Source organism: Myotis davidii, unplaced genomic scaffold, assembly GCF_000327345.1.
Source record: "Myotis davidii unplaced genomic scaffold, ASM32734v1 scaffold96, whole genome shotgun sequence".
Lineage (NCBI taxonomy): Eukaryota > Metazoa > Chordata > Mammalia > Chiroptera > Vespertilionidae > Myotis > Myotis davidii.
In genome coordinates this window covers 11,481,996-11,499,675 of record NW_006289416.1, presented here as the reverse complement: position 1 = coordinate 11,499,675, position 17,680 = coordinate 11,481,996, and the positions used below count along the sequence as shown (strand labels likewise).

The window sequence follows — 17,680 nt, the reverse complement described above, 5'->3', positions numbered from 1 at the left end:
GTGGCTGCCCAGCCATTGTGGCTCAATGGGAGAGCACTGACCCAGGAACCAAGAAGTCACAGGTTTGATTCCCAGTCAGGGCATATGCTCAGGTTGCAAGCTTGATCCCCAGTGAGGGGTATGCAGGAGGCAGCCAGTTAATGATGTTTCTCTTTCATCAATGTTTTTATCTCTCTGTCCCTCTCCCTTCCTCTCTCTAAAAATCAATAAAAACACATTTAAAAAAAAGAAATGCATAAAAACAGCTTTGAACACGCCAGGTAAGCAGGAGGGTGCCATCTCGCACACTGAATAACTGTAAATGCTCTGATATGGTTAAGAAATGGGATTTCCTGGTAAATAAACATTTTGATAGACGAGTACTTCCTCCCCCTCTGTGTGAATGTGTGTGTACCCAGATCTGGTATATGTGGACAGATAGAAACAGATGGGGCAGGGGTTGATTACTGCTTTTAAGTCATCTGAGTATAATAAAATTCAGTTAAAATAGCATGCTAAATCAAATTCTTAAGTAACCCATAGTTTTTATTACAAAGATCAGTTACCATTGGGAAAATACTATTTGCAGCAAACAGCCATTTTAGGTGAACTGGAATCAGTAGGCAATTTGCAGGCCCGTGGGCACACAAGTGAGAGCTCATATCAATACACACAACCTACAGAATTTCATGCAACATCAATGGCAGAAGAGAGTGGTAAGTTACTCCAGCCATTCCCGTGCTCCCCACTCCTCTTGAGGTTGGGCCTGAACACAGCCCTATGACTGCGGCAGGTGACCTTGCTTCTGTTTCAGTTGAGACAGAAATGAGCAGGTGTAAGCTCCTTCTCTACTCCGCATTGTGTCCTCACAGTTCACCTGTGTTTTGCCCACTCAGCCATCCTGACTGGCAGTGAGGAACGGCATCTCCTGTGCTGGAGACTGACATGTCTATCTGTGTTCTGGAACACAGCCCACCTGCCCCTCAGGGCTCTTGATCCATGAATTAATTCTTTTCTCCCTGTCTCTGTAATAACTAGTCCCTAGTTTGATTCTTGTTCACATTCAAACTGTTCATAGAAAAACGAACACACAGACCAACTTCCGTTAATGTTATGTGTCCTAAATTAGAATGCTGCTTCGAGACCAGGGGTGGGCAAACTTTTTGACTCGAGGGCCACAATGGGTTCTTAAACTGGACCAGAGGGCCGGAACAAAAGCATGGATGGAGTGTTTGTGTGAACTAATATAAATTCAAAGTACACATCATTACATAAAAGGGTACGGTCTTTTATTTCAATAGTTTTATTCATTTCAAATAGTTTGCCCACGGCTGTTCTAGACCAAGCTTCTAGAAAGAATGCCCTCGTTGCTGTCACTGCCCACCTGTTACTTAATCTTCAGCTTACTTTGGCATATTTTCCATCGTATGGTATTAAGAAGGCCACGCTCATCTTTGCAGTTACCAAACCCTCATCTATTATAGGTCTTTTTTCCTTTACCTCCTTGGATCCTCTCTAACCTGGATTATCTACTAACTCTCTCCAGCATTCCCTTCTCCGTTCTTTTCTTCATTATATTTTCCAAGGATATGACCTGGACTTCCACTCTACACTCTCCTGGGAAATTTCAACAATAGTCACAGCTACGCACAGCACCTATGTACTGATAACCCCTAACATCCCAGCCTGTTTCACCCCTCAGAGCCCAGAACTATGTATCTACTGATAACCAGCCATGTTCTACCCGAACAGCCCACAGACACTGTGCTAATGTGTCAGACCTGAATGTGAGGCTCTCTCACACCTATGCTCATTCCAGAATGTACAACCTAGAGCAAGCATGTCCAACTCAAAGGCTAACACGGGCCAAATAAACAAGGTTTAAGTTTATGTGGGCTGCAAAAAAAACAAAAGCTCCCATTTTCATAGAAATGTAGGTTTATTTCGATAGAGACATGCTGAATACAAAGGGCTGAAATGAGTAATCATTAACATAAAATAATAGACTATTTAAATAAAAATATTTTTTCTTGAACATTAACTTACCAGACACTGAATAACTGCACAAATCAGTAAGCGTAACGCAAATAAACCTATTTTTCTTATTCTCCAAAAGCAAAATATTTCCTGTTGCGCACACCAAACAAGTCAGTCCAAGACTAATGACGTGACATTCGGCTGCTAAAATATTCGCTGCTAGTATTAGGGAGAGAAATGGTGCGCCTGTGCGTAAGGCGCGTAAGGGAAATGAATGCAACACAATTATAGTAATCAGTCATTAGCGAACGTTGTAGTTCATTATTAATAATTATATATAACAGGATATTATAAAAATTAAGTTAAAAATTTTTGTTAGAATGTTTCTTATATACCGTTATATTGGCTGGGCCACAAAAATACTCATTGTGGGCTGCACACAGCCTGCGGGCCGCAAGTTTGACATGCTTGATCTAGAGCCTGGAAGTCACTCTGCCTTTCTCCTCCTTCTCAGATTTACTCTCCACCCTGCTTCCCTCTTCTACCTGCCTCGTCATCTCTTGCCTGGACTACCACTGCCCCTACCTCTAACCTTGTCCACTGTTTAACTCATTTACTTCCCAGTCACTGACCATCCCAGTATGAAAATTCGTTAATGTTACAAGTATACAGACTCTGGGGGAGGGTGAGGGTGGATCAATCAGTGAAATTCCATAAGAGTGGCCAACAGTTAGTAATGGAAGTGTAAGTTGGAGTAGAAAAGAAATTAAGAATCTTTGCCTCATCAGACTTTATTTATACTCAAGAGTAATCTAAATATTCTCTTTTGGATTTATTCCTTATCGACAACTTAGATATGCAGAAATGGTTTGCCTTTTTATAGTTGGCTAACGTGTTACAAGTGAGAACACGATATTTGTGCCAGGGCCCAAGCTAGCATCTTCCAAACCCAGAGAAGCAGGTCTGACCCAGGCCTTCCCCAAGTCACGGAGGAATAACAGCTGCACAAGGGATCTGAAGGTTAATAAAGGTCACCTCTATTCTGAGTAAAAAGTTCGTATGTAGGGGATTTTAATGAAATGTTTAAGTACTTAAATCCCATCAAACTTTGGAAGTACAAATTATCAGTCATGTGTCTTGGGCAATCATTTAAGACGGCTTAAGGATTCGGTGTTCAAGGTGTTCATTTTCCAAATACTGTGTGCTTTCCAGTTTTATCCCAAGTAAAAGCAAAAGAGGGTGAGACATTATTTTTAAAGGAAGTTCTTGAAATGTCTTTGTCTTACTCATTTTCTGTGAGAAAGCCAATGCTTCAGAGGGCTGGATCACTATGACCAGGGTATGGAGACACTGAGTCCTGTGCAGTGCACCTACGGGCTTTCAGGGGCGGCATGGGCGCTTAGACAGAGTGCAGCATCTCAGAGGTCCCCAGGTGGGGCCGAGTCAATGTGCAGGGGGAGCCCTGGAGCTGGAGGGAAGAGCCTCCCGAGATGGATAAGGGGAACAGGGCCACGCTCGGCAACAGCGGGCAGCATATTCTGCTCAGAAGCGGGAGACACTGTCACCTTCCTTGTGAACGGACACCTCCGCTTACTCCCTTGGAAAGCTGTCTGAAAATGTCCTGCCTCAGAAGATAAGCACAACCATTCATTCCATCTCAGAAAGAAGCCAGTGCGATGCACAACAGGGCAGAAAGAGGCTCAAGTCTGTCTGAGCAGTTAACAAACCCTCATCCAAAGCCCAAGTTTCAGTGACAAAGCTAAAATGCTGCCGTAAGCAAGAACTGTCATCAGTGCTGAAGAATAAGATTCTGAGAACACGGAGTTCCAAGAACAATCAACAATGCATCTAACACTAAAGTTTTCTATTTTCCCATCTACATCATCTCACAGAGAAATGAAACTGCTATAAAAATCTGAGAAGTAGCGCTACTTACTTTACCTTCTTCATTCCGATAGAGACAGTTTCTCAGAAGCTGCATGGCAGTGCTTAGCTCTTTAACAAAGCCATCCTCCTGTTCAAAGAGAAGCAGTTGAAGGATGTGAGCACAAGGGCGTGTTCCACCTTTATGTACAGCATCCCTTCCCTTTGGTCCCATTACCATGCAGCCATGTGCTCGCTGCCCTGACCACCATCACTTTGCAGGCACTGACAAGGTAATGATCTCTGAAAGGTGACCGAATCTCAAGAAGTGCATCCACCATGAAAAAGCCATTTCTGTTCTATCGAGCATGGAGGAACTGAGATATATAATAAACTCCATGCTCCCTCTCAATAAAATGAAGCAGGTACTGACTGGTTTTCAATCATATCAGTGCTGGCTGACTTTCTCCATGATGAAGTAAAGGCCTCTGCCCGGAGAAGAGAGACGGCAGGAAAAGAAACTGCGCACACCTAACACCCTGCGTCAGTACAACTATGACACATGGCTTTCTCTCAGTGTCTAACCCAGGGTGGGCAAACTTTTTGACTCGAAGGCCACAATGGGTTCTTAAACTGGACTGGAGGGCCGGAACAAAAGCATGGATGGAGTGTTTGTATGAACTAATATAAATTCAAAGTAAACATCATTACATAAAAGGGTACGGTCTTTTATTTCAATAGTTTTATTCATTTCAAACGGGCCGGATCCGGCCCGCGGGCCGTAGTTTGCCCACGGCTGGTATAATCAAATGCAGCAGAAACTAGTTATTGCATAAAGCATGCTCTACTGGCCTTGGCTATATAGATACATGTATATTTGTGTTCATAAATACACACACGTCCATTTTCTCAAGGAGCCTATGTGGCAGATCTTTTTAACCAGAGTTATTATTATTAACAGTTTTTATGTGACAGCAATGGCTATTTTGAGTTTATATGGACATGCCATTTGAGTCCAGCAGACTCAACGCTAGAAAGAGACACTCAGACATCACGGAAAGCAATCATCAGGGGTTAGGAATGTCAGCTCTCCAACCACCTGGATCCGGGCAAATACTGGCTTTAACAATTACTAGTTATATGACAGTGTTGTCATGAGTGGACACGGGGTAGTAAACAGGAAGATGTTAGAACAGTGCCTGGCACAGTGAGTTACAGCTCATTCCTAGTGTGCCTGTGCTCACTATGAAAAATCTTCTTTCAGTTGTATATAAAATTTATCAGGCACACTCCAAAATGTTTACAACTATATAATATATACATTTCACTTAAATGTACACACACACACACAACCTGCTAATGTAGAAATCACATTAATCTATCTGTGCCTTCCTTCTAAATCAGACACTCATTTCAACCAAATGCTGGTGTCATTTCTAAGCACAAGGACATTGGCGAGAGGATTCCCTACGCGTGCAGAGTTCTAGAATCTGCCACCTTTTTCCTGAGCGCGGCTTTCCCTGGCCTCAGGGAATCGAGGCTCAGCTGGGCACTGATGTGCTTCATCTGTTCAATGCAGTTGTCGATGAGATCGGCTGAAAGACAAGAACCAGAACTAACAAAAGGATATGCCATTTCCCAGTAAGCCAACACCACATGTATCAAATTCTCAGAAATTACATTTTACTCCTGACCAGCTCCATGTCAGTATTTTCAGTGAGAGAATAATGAATCAGAAGGAAAATGTAAGAGAACTAATATGCTAAAGCGTACTTGTTTTCAAATTATTATAGTACTCCCCAAATCCAATTACTTTCTGAGGAATGCATAATTTGTTTCAGTAGCAAATCACAAGTGAAATTAGTGGACTTGATGGTGCTATTACTGTCCTCCAACTCTAAGGCCAGTGTTCTCTCCTTCCAGAAGAGAAACTGCAATTGTCTAGGGGGGAATTCATATTAAAATACAGGTTCATCTAGTACTATTGTTGTCACCATCAGAACTATGTGGTGTGCTTTTTATTTCAGGTATGTAACATGTGCTTGTGGTCACTAACATTATTATAAAATTGAGTGGTGTTACTTATTGAGCCTCTATAATATTTAGATATTCTCTAGAGTAGGAATCACTGCACAAAAAAATACTCTACATGTATAATCTTTTTATTTTAAAAGTAATGCACATTTAACTATTTTTTAGCAGCCCTGACGGTGTACATTTTTTTAAATTTAGAGTCCATAAAAACTTAAAACAAAAAAGCAGTAAACCTGAATTGACATATGGCATAAAAACACACGGTGGTCAGGCAGCCCACCTTTTAAAGCGACCTTCTGAGCCCTCCTACTGACAGCCAGCAGCGACAACAGCACATTCGCAGCCACTCTCTTCAAGATATCTTTGGGGGGTTTCCCTTCGTAGCACTGTGAAGATAACAGAATACCTGCACGTTATGTCCCCTAAATCTAGGCCAACTGCCTTTCTCCCTGATCCCCACACCCCCCCACCAGGGTTTTTCATTGGTGCTGCTACCCTCCTATCATCGAGTAAACGTGATCGGTCATACTACAGAATGCCCACATTCTAGATGTGTCTGTCTGTTGCCCTGTGAAGATTTTCTCGTTTTCGCTCTTCTGTGCTTCCCATTTACTGGTGTTCTAGCTCTAAAGACCTGACTCAATTCAGGTGAAATCTTTTGTGATACTATTCTCATGTGGGTATATGTACACATTTTACTACAATTTTAAGGGGTTCATCAATTCCAGCATCTGAATCAAGAAGTTCACAATTTGATTTCTAAATATTAGGTAATTCAAATTTCGTAACTTTCCCTTCTACCAGTAATTTTCAAAATGATCCAGCCTTAGAATGCCATGATTAAAATTGAGCTTAAATGATAACTTGACATAAAATATACGACAGCATAATTACTAGACGCAACTCCACTTTCACCTGGGGCTTGTACTTGCCAATGTGACCGGAGGCACCTGCAGAGAGGGGACAGTGATTCCACTTTAGACATCTCAGGCTGCTGCCCCCACAGGCAGGTCTCAACCTGGCCAGTGGGTTAGATGTTAGATGCCTGGGGCCAGGGGTGCTTGATAAAGATCATGCTGAGTGTAACCAGGAAGAAGGGGGGAGAGGCAGGAAGTATTATAGGATGATGAAATAATTTGGAGTAAATCCTATAGTCAACCATGAGAATCCTAATTTGTCTATAAACTCAATCTTCACTAATAATAGGAAAACTGTTCTTCTCTACACATACTTATTGAAACTGCACGTCAGTAATTTGAGAAAAATCAAACTGATCTCGCTGAAAAGTACTACTCATCAACTAACTGTAGAATGAAGATACAATTCCTTTTTTTACTTTGTCTTAAATTGGTCTGGGCCCTTTAACGAATATTACATATTCATGTCCTACAGTTTACATGCACAAAAAGAATATGAATTATTAAGAAACACAGTTTAAATAATTGGTTAATGTATCCATATCCTTAGAATACTTTATATATTTTGTAATTTGGAAGAAATGGAGGGGAAAATTAGCTAGTCATTAGGAAAATCATTGAGGTACCCTGTGGCTCATTTTCCTTGACCAAGAAGGTAACAGCAAAAGATTATAAACAATAATTTTTATAGTATTATTTTAAAAATTAGAGAAAAATAAGGGCATGGTAAACAAATTCCTACACGTTTCTTCTACATGCACTGTTTTAACTTGATTCATCATCCCTACTTGGATCCATGTTTATCACAAGTCCAATTATAGTTCTTTGAAACACAGTACCACTAACAAGCAAGAGAAAGTAGCTGGGGAATAAAACAGCCAGCCTGCAGGTCTCTGAATTCACCCAGTCAGGACTGGCGGGAGGGACCAGCCATGGCTGTGGTCAAGGCTCCCAGAGTTGCTGGCATGCTGGCATGAACAGGGGTGGGGTCAGCACCCCATCCTCATCAAAGGAAAGAAATCCATGTTGGCTCCATGAGTCATCAAACTCCCTGAAGAAGAGCATGTCTGTGACAGCCAGGACCCCCTCCTCAGAAAAAAGTGCTCCACCAGAGCCAAATTTCCAAAATTAATAATGCTTTGGATAGGAGCTGGGGGAGGACTTTTGCCAAAGTGTGGACTGAGTTTCCTGTTACTATATTCTTTCAGGTACAAAATCGGGCTCAATTAATCATTGGGCATAAAACCTCTTGTTCTGATGGAGAATGAGATCAGTGGAACAGTGTCCAGTTTTGGTTTTAAATGAAGAAAAATTGAGTGGAATGAGTAGGGTCATTGCTACAGGAAAGCTGTGGCCTCCTGAGAAGTGACATTGAGAAATGTTTTGAGGTCTTTTTCCCCTAGAGATCCAGTTTCTGAAGGAGCTGCTGCAGAGAGAGACAGAAGAGGAAACATCAAGGGACCCCTTATTAGGCTCCTTATCAGCGCTCAGAGGCAGTCATAGTCTGTTGGGCAAGAGACCAGCTCCTGTGAGGAGCCCTGTGACCCCTCCCCGGCAGGTCTGAGCTGGCCGGGCAGCTGCCCTGCCTCTGTCTGCCTGTCTGCGTTCTAACTTGCTCAAGTCTGCTGTGCACAGGGAGTCCTCTGTATCCGCAGGATGCTCTCAGGCAGAAAAGGGCAAAAGTGGCTAAATCCTGAGCAGCAAAGGGATGGTAGTAAGTCAGTGGATAGGAAGCACCTTCTGCTCCCTCGGAAATGGAAGCAAAACCTCAACGTGAGAGTGGACTACAGTTCCACCTCTCAGTGAGAAGACAAAAGCAGGACGCCACATGGTTACTGCAAAGGAGGATTCTTAAAACTGGAAAGTATGGTAATATCTTCTACCTGAAAACACTATTGTGCCACTTAGGAAACACTTGCTTTCATGATTAATCTATTTATAAAATAACAATACTTTACAGTGATTTTTGGTTTTTGATGAAACAAAAATCTTGGTTCATATTTTAGGATTACAAAAAAAAATTTTAAAGATAAAACAGGTATCAAAGCTTGGAAGGGGGGCATTTTCTCACACATGTGACAATCAGGTCTGCCTACTTCTATCAACATAACCCCCTTAAACACATGTAATCCTATTAATAAAAGCCTATGTGGTTGTGACATCCTCACACCATAATGAGTGATCACCAGGAGGCTGGGTGTGCAGCAGGTGCACACAGGTGGGCGGGGACTTGACGCTGCCTCTGCGGCTCCGGCCTACCTCTTTGGGGCAATCCATTGAGGAGCCCCGGAAGGGTGGGTAGGAGCTACCTCTTTGGGGCGATCGATCGCGGGGCTCCCGCACTGTGAGAGGCCAGGCTGGGGGACCCACTCCCCCCGTGCCCGCCTCCCCTTAGTGCATGTATTTCGTGCACCGGGCCTCTAGTTCATTTATATAAATCAAATGTCACTTAGGTGAACATATTTTCAAAGATATTAACATAGCAATAAATTGTGAGTTAAACCTTCATCCCCAAAGTATATCCAGTGGCCTTATGACAGACTATTGTGTTGAACTGCTGGGCTTAGATCACTAATACTTCATTCTGAATTTTTACATAATATTCTGGTCAACATTAGAGGTAGGAACTGCACTGGAAATAATTTAACTTTATATACTCTTCTCTTATTTCAATGTTCATGAGTACTAATTACTTTTTAAATCAAATGATTAAAAATATTTTTATAAGACCAAAACTGAAAGTAAAGTGTTTTATTTTTGTTTTGGTTTTTTATTCTCACCCAAGGATATGTTTATTGATTTAGAGGAAAGGAGAGAGAGAGAGAAACAATCGGTTGCCTCCTGTATGCACCCTGATGGGAGATCGAAGCCACATCCTAGGCACGTGCCCTGAGTGGAGATCAAAACCACAACCTTTTGATGTACGGGATGAGGCTCCAACCAGCTGAGCCACATGACCAGGTCTGAGAGTGAGAGTAAAGCTTTAAAAAAATCAAAAAATCACGTACCTGAATAATGGCTTCAGTAAGTCGTTCTAGAGACTTCTGGTTTTCCTGAGTTTTATCAAGAAGTGAAGCCACTGTTGAACTGGGGCATGAATCTGTTTTATCCTTATCCCGAAGACGCCTCTTTGCTTCTTCAGTCAAGAGAATAGAGAGGAATTGCAGGCTGGCAGTGCAGAGAGAGGGGCTGGTAGTAGACAAACCCACACATTTGCAGAACATATCTAGTAAAGAGGATAATTCCATATGTAAATATTTAAAAATTTCCTCCAAAAAAAGTGAATCAGACTGATCTGATTAATTTTTAATTAAGTAAAGTGATCAGTAGTTTAAGTATCACAAGAATAACTCTACTATTTAAAAGTAATTTGAATAGTACTAAGACAACATACTGAATCAAGGAATCTCCTTAATTTTTGTTTCATCCTTTTTATCTGAGCTCTAGAGTTAACTTTTTAATTTTTATTTCAGTGTTAATCTAAAAAAAGTTAATGTAGCCCTAGCTGATTTGGCTCAGTGAATAGAGCATCAGCCTGCAGACTGAAGGGTCCCAGGTTCGATTCCAATCAAGGGCACATGTCTTTCCCTCTCCCGTTCTCTCTGAAATTTAAAAAAAAAGTTAATGTAACTATACTCTAAAGTATCTAGATTACCACCTTATAAGTGTGGCTGTGTTTCCACTTTCAAACAAGTTGATGCCAACCAACTTAAAGCAAGACTTAGAATGCAGTGTTGGACCAATGCAGGAACCATGGTTTCACAGTAGCTCTGAAAGAACAGAGTGAGATGAACCCATCTGCAAACAACAGAGTGGAAAGAATAGGCAAACCAACTCAGAAGAACCTACACTGAATCAGTCATTATTCATTTCCTGTTGTGAGCACTGATTAATTTAATCAAAAGAACATTTGCTTCATTACATTAATTTTATTAATTTGATAGCGCTGGTTTATAATTTTATTGTCTTACTTTTATATTATTTTGGATTCATACTTGTGTAAGAGTTGTAACCATGAGAACTTCTACCTAGATTTAGGCTACAGAAGTTTTTATGTTCTTAAGTAACATAAGGAAATAATTTAATCAGCAGTGGGGTTTCATGAGAATTCTGTTCATGTACATAATGTCCTATACATTAGTCAAGTTCGAGCAAAGATTATTATAGACAACGTAAGTTATTGAGTGACCAAAGGGTATTTTAAATGTATATGTGTACATGAAATAGAGAAAAAAAGCAAACAAAAACTAATAACTCCATGGCAAGGAATATCAATGATAATTTTTATTAGTTATGATTTCATTAACATCACTATTATCAAAGCTAACTGTTCATGTAGTATGTTACTTTTGATTAGCACCATTATCTAAAATTCTCTGTGTGTTTTGCAGAAAGACTTTGAATTTAATATGTCTTTATTTTATCACTAGAGAAAGAATGTCAGGTCAACAGGCTTAGATCAGGGTCAACAAACTTTTTCTGCCAAGACCCAGAGAGTGAATGAATATTGTAAGCTCTGTGGGTCATGGGCCTTTGTCACAACTGCTCGACACTACCACCAAGGCAGGAGAGCAGCCTGGGCAGTGAGGGAACGAGTTCCGTGCAGCCATATTCCAGTAAAAGTATATTTACAGAACAGGTGATGGACCATGCGGACCAGCTGGCTGAGGTGCCCCATGAGCCCCATAAAGCACCTTGCTTTACAGTATTAGTGACTCAGGTGGTAAATAAACCCTGTGGATGCATAAGGAAAATCTCAGTCTCACTCACTCAATCAATCTCTTCCAATATTTATCTCTTTTAACAAAAAAATGATCTCTAAATGGATGCTATTCCCCTTAGAGTAAACTCAGAACTCCTATATCGAGGAATCTAACAATTCCATTTCTTATTGAACATGTATTTCCCTATAAATCTTACTTCAGTACTACACTCTGGTTAAAATATATATATCATCCATTTAATTTTACAGAATGACCAAATGATAAAATAAAATGTGGAAACAAGTCAACTGAATTAGTGAGAACTTGGAAACTTAAATTCGATTATGGACACTTTTAAACTGGTTATTTATTTTAAAGTAACACATATGTTACTTATAAACAGTTATATAAAAAAGGCTCCTGCTATGCAAAAATTTAGATGAGACTTTATGAAAAATTAAAGACAGTAGTTATTTTTAAAATAATCATTTATTTACTCTAGTCAGTAACCATTATATGGAAAACATAAAAATAACTACACTACATTTCTGTGTTGTAAGAAAAGCCCTGTGACTTGAGATTAGACACTTTTACTAGAAGTCTCCATGTGACTGTACACGGGATGCTATGTGCAGATTTACTCACACTAAATGCACACATGTGAGGCAAGAGCCCAGTTTTCATGCCAATCCAACAAAATCTATCTCATTGTTTTATAATCATGTCATATTGTATCTTCATAATGCCACAGGCTTTTCTTACCTGTTTTTTGGTACCCTGAAATGTGTTTCAATTTTTCTAAAATGCACTTTGGGGGCTCAAGAGCACTACAAATGTCTTGAAGCAAGCACCTGGGTTTCTCTCTCATGGGCCATGCCATAATTACTTAATTTTAGAGAATATATCTACACTAATAAAAGAGAAACATGCAAATTGGTGTCACTCTGCTATACCTACCAGCCAATCAGGGCAAGTATGCAAATTAACCCAACAAAGATGGTGGTGGCCACGGAGCTGGAGGCTTGGGTTGCCCCTGGCAATGGAGGAAGCCAAGTTTCCAGCCCGTGTTGGCTGCCGCTCAACAGAGAGAACAACATGCAGGCACGGCCAGGAGCCTGAGAGATCAAAACAGAGGGGTGTCTGCTCCAAGCCTCCACGGCGTGGCTGGGGGCAGGCCCCCCAGTGGACACACACACACACACACAGGGTGCCTGCTCAGAGCCTCCGACGTGGCTGAGGGCAGGCCTCCATTGGGGATGGACACACACACACACACACACACACACACACACACATACCCGGGGCACCTGCTCCGAGCCTCTGTGGCATGGCTAGGGGCAGCCACCAGTGGGGGCACACACACAAACACACACACACACACGAGGCAACTGCTCCAAGCCTACGTGGTGCGGCTGGGGGCAGGCCCCAGTGGACACACACACACATGGCGCCTGTTCCAAGCCTCTGCTGCCAGACTGTGGCTAAGCCATCAGTAGGACATCCACTGAGGGCTCCTGGACTGTGAGAGGGGGCAGGCTGGACTGAGGGACCCCCAACCCCCAGTGCACGAATTTCGTGCACCGGGCCTCTAGTTATTATATAAAATCATAATTAACGATTATCTTCATTTGTTATGAGCAGAAGACCCCAAACCAGTGACAGCAGCTCCTTACCAACCACTGCCGCCCAGTGCTCGGCCAGACCCGTCGTGATGGGTGGCAGCGAGGCAGTTCCTGCTTTCCTCAGGAATGTGGCCAGGAGGTTAAATAAATGTGTCCATGTCTGGTAAAATGCCAATGCTAACTCTGCATCTATCAAGTTAATCAAGACATATCAAGTTATTAACGCAAAGCAAAAGAACCTTTTAAAATACAAAACTCACAAGCCACTTCGTTACATTTAAAATAAGAGGGATGTACTTGTCAAATGGAGACAGAATTCAGCATGAATTTACTTCAATTATGTATTGCTTCTTAAATATCTCTCTCTTCCACCTTGCTATACACAAATAAACACCCACTGGCACATCTTCTCTTATTAAAGCACATTCAACAACAATCAGGAAGTATGACAAACTGAATATTGAGCCATAACTTCAGAAACTCTTATTGGGCACATTGTAAAAACATGTCGTTGTTTGTGTTACTTCTATAAAAGTGAAGGTTCTCCTGTTTTCTCTTCCCCTCTAGCAACTTTGTGTATACCAAGGTCATGGCAAAGAAGAGAATTTCTTTGAAGAACCAGAAGAGTACTGCCCTACAAGAAAGCTATGACACAGCAGAGGATCTGCTGCTTTGCCTATGGCTGACAATGGCCTAATGAACCTTCTAGGGCAGTGGTTCCCAATGCAGGGCACACGCCCCACAGGGGGACAATTCAAAAATGAGTTATTAACAGTGGATTTTTTACATTTCTTATGTTTCTAGGGGCCTCATATATAGTATATAAATATATATTATAACATATTTATGCATTTCAGTTCTCTATGTTTTGAAACTTTGCTATTTTTTCATATCACTTTATATTATTTTTTTAACTATTTCTTAGTGATTTCTTCCTCAGTACTTCAACTGTCCTTTTGTTCTTTTATTTTTCTCTTTCATGGATGCCATGTTCTTTGAAAGCTTGTTTAGATGAAGTTAATGGCTTTTTAGGCTTCCTCCACGTGAATAGGAGTTAGCTTTTTGAATAATAAGAATTATATGTCACAGGGGGATCAGGATTTTAGAGATGCCTACGTGAGGCATGGCCAAAAAAAGGTTGGGAGCCTCGGTTCTAGGGTAAGAACAGCTAGTCCCTTCTCTCTGCTGGGCACATGGGAGCTGGAGGGTAGCCAGTATTGTAGGACTGTCTTCTATGCCCGCACCACCAGCAGTCTCTGCCCGCTGCTAACTCCATCAACATGCAAACCGAGGACTTCCTTCTCGGTGTTCTTCAGCACCCACCAGGCATCTGGAAATAGCACCGTCCAGGCAGTTTGGATAACTATCCTTGGTATTTCTCTACCTTTTTGTTATTATCAGCTCTATAAGAGTGTTTAGACATATGGTTTCTCATCACCATCCCCATTAAATATTAATTTCACAGATAATATATCTATTGATGTACTATCTGTATATCCAGACTTTACACATAAAAAGAGTAAGTATAAAGCTTACTGATTTTATTCAATATAGGTTTATGGGGGCCAAATAAAATATTTAAGTTGGAAGTTAAATTAAAAAAGCTACTAACATTTAACTTTATAACTGAACACCTTTTAGGGTAATTTATTCATATATTAAAATGTGTCAAATTATATATGAAAATTGCAAATTATATAAGTATATACTAAATATAACCAATTTTTATAGTATTCATAACTTTTATTTTTCCAGAAAAAATTTTTAATTTCTTAAAAAATATTTTAGCAGAAAAAAAAATTTTTAGGGAACTTTTAACTTTTGCTAAATAGGAGAAAGTAACTTTTAACATAACCACTTACTATATATGCATTCAGATATTATAGACATTTTCTTTTCAGCATTTGATATAAGTAATTAAATAATAATATAGATACTATTTTTACTTAATTCTCACAGCCCAAGTCACACATAAAAGCAATAAAATCAATGAGAACATCCACAAGGCAGTCAGTGGCAACCAAGATGCACAGGCCACCTCTCGCCCTGTGATGTTGGGATCAAGCATTGAATCAAGTCCTCCAGTCGCAGCCATCAGTTTTTTAGCACTGATCTTGTGTATCTTCCATGAGCTCAATTTGATGCTTCTCAAATGATACCCGAGAAAACCCAGTAAGAGAATTAAATACTAGGGAATGAGATTTTATTGGGTAGAGTTGAGCTTTGGAGGGCCGCAAACCACTGTAATAGCTAGAATTGTTCTCCCATCCCTTTCACCCAATAATCAATTTTTGCTCCTTTGTAGGGGGTGGAGGGGGTGATTTGAGAATGCATGGTCTAACCTACTTAGCTTAGTTAGGACATCACTGCCACGTGTAAAATTTTCAGGAAGTAAGTTATTATGCCTCTAGCATTGAGGCAATTCTAACACTGATGAGACACAGAGGACTGGCTTAGCTGAGAATCATAAAACATTCACATACCAGACCTAAAACCAAGCCAATCCATAAAATTCAAAGGACTAGATAGGAAAGAATGGGTAGGCAGAGAATTGCAAAATGATCAATTACTTCATTATAAACTATTTTAGACAGGTATTACATATTAATTTTGATAACAATCCTATTTTTTAAAAAAAATATTTTTATTGATTTCAGAGAGCAAGGGAGAGGGAGAGGGAGAAGCATCAACGATGAGAAAGAATCACTGATTGGCTGCCTCCTGCATACCCCCTACTGGAGATCAAGTCCACAACCCAGGCATGTGCTCTGACTGGTTATCAAATCATGATATCCTGGTTCATAGGTCGATACTCAACCACTAAGCCATACTGGCCAGGCCCTACTTTTTTTTAATCGTCTCTACTACTAAGTAGCATATTCAACTTTTAATCAGTATATTTTTCAATCTTTTCAGACCTTAAGAAAAATTTGGTATTATATGCTAGACTTGCTTATAATTCTTATTGCAAATGAGCTATTAGGTCACCTGGCCTTAGCAGAGTTTATAAGAAATTTTAATACAGTTCATAGTACTCCCTCACACTCCATAAAGAACTTTATCCCCATTTATACTGACAACACAGGGATGGTCCTTTATTACACCACAAACTTCCCTCAGGTGGTCTCCTGGCACCACTTACCACATCCAAACTATAAAACACATTATAAAACCTCCCAAAACACTGGCAAAAAGCAACCTAAAATGTAACCTTGAAGTGAGTATCTGATGCAGAATAAGATTTTTTCCCTCAATATTATTTACTTCCATGCTAAATTAAAAAAATAAAGCTTACCAAACAGATCTTTGGTGGATATGGTAAGAACTCGGATGATGTTTGTAATAAGAGGTTTCAGAAGCTCATCCTGAATCACAAGGTCAGGATCTACCAATAAACATGACTGCAAAAGCCTGGACAAAGATGCCAGGTACTCGAGGAGAAAGGACACCTATTGGCAAAAGGAGATAAGTGAAACAAACATATCAGAGGAAAAGCCCGTCTCCGTGATCATGTATTTTACCCTTCTATGCATTGTAAGTCACTTCCTTGTAAATAAGTTAATAAAAGGCAAAAAAAATAGTAATCATAATTTTCAAAGATCTTAAATTGAGCACATAGCAAAGCATTATTTTTCTCATAAGCATATCGTTAATGACCACATTAACCACCATCAACTGTAATAACATCAAACCACACAATATTTATAAAGTCAACAATTGAATTCCATTTAGAAAGAAAAAACCCTTAGAAAGGTTTATAAATATAATTTTTCAAGTAGCTAAATTGTAAAATCAATATTCTGAATGAAGCAGAAAAGGGCATTCCAAAGCCATAAAGCCTATAATTTTGCAAAGAAATAAAGAAAAATGACAAAATACTCTTCAAGGTACAAAACTGGGGTTTGGGGGAGGTAGCCAAATGCTTAATTATCTACACTAATCTACACTAATAAAAGAGAAAAATGGTAATTGGCGTACGACGCTACCCTTTTCATTGGCTAATCAGGGCTATATGCAAATTAACCACCAACAAAATGGCGGTTAATTTGCATATGTAGGCACAATGCAGGGAGGCGAAAGGGAAAGCAGGAAGAAGCCCCCTGCCACTGACAGTGATCAGAAACCCTGGGGCCGCCTTTGCCCTGCCCCCCAGCCATGATCAGAGAATCAGGCGCCTTTGCCGCCCTGGCCAGTGATAGCAGGAAGTAGGGGTGGAGCCAGCGATGGGAGCTGGGCACAGTCGAAGCTGGCAGTCCCGGAAGCTAGGGGTCCCTTGCCTGGGCCTAAAGCGGAGCCCACGATCACGGGGCCGCTGCAGCTGCGGGTCCCCGCTGCCCGGGCCAGACGCCTCAGCCAGAGGCGATAGGCCTGGGCAGGTGCAGAGCCTGGAACCGCAGGGAGCTGGGGGTCCCCTGCCCAGGCCTAATGCTTCGGCCAGAGGCGTTAGGCCTGGGCGGGGCAGAGCCTGCAACCGGGGGGAGCTGGGCAGGGGCAGAGTGGGAGATCGTGGGGAGCTGGTAGTCCCCGCTGCCCAGGCCTAATGCCTTGGCCAGAGGCATTAGGCCTGGGCAGGGGGGGGGCCTGC

General features: G+C 41.1%; 1 protein-coding gene across 1 annotated transcript in view; it reads right to left on the bottom strand.

The window, feature by feature from the left end:
• Positions 1-17,680, bottom strand: part of RTTN (rotatin) — a 110,145-nt gene that overhangs the window by 11,938 nt on the left and 80,527 nt on the right. The window contains exons 37-45 of the mRNA XM_015562684.1: positions 16,391-16,544; positions 13,147-13,284; positions 9,779-9,996; positions 6,134-6,239; positions 5,317-5,414; positions 3,847-3,970; positions 2,868-2,919; positions 2,120-2,138; positions 546-558 (exon numbers count right to left, since the gene is read on the bottom strand). Of these exons, the coding sequence (XP_015418170.1) occupies positions 546-558; positions 2,120-2,138; positions 2,868-2,919; positions 3,847-3,970; positions 5,317-5,414; positions 6,134-6,239; positions 9,779-9,996; positions 13,147-13,284; positions 16,391-16,544 (922 nt within the window). The remainder of the gene's footprint in view (positions 1-545; positions 559-2,119; positions 2,139-2,867; positions 2,920-3,846; positions 3,971-5,316; positions 5,415-6,133; positions 6,240-9,778; positions 9,997-13,146; positions 13,285-16,390; positions 16,545-17,680) is intronic.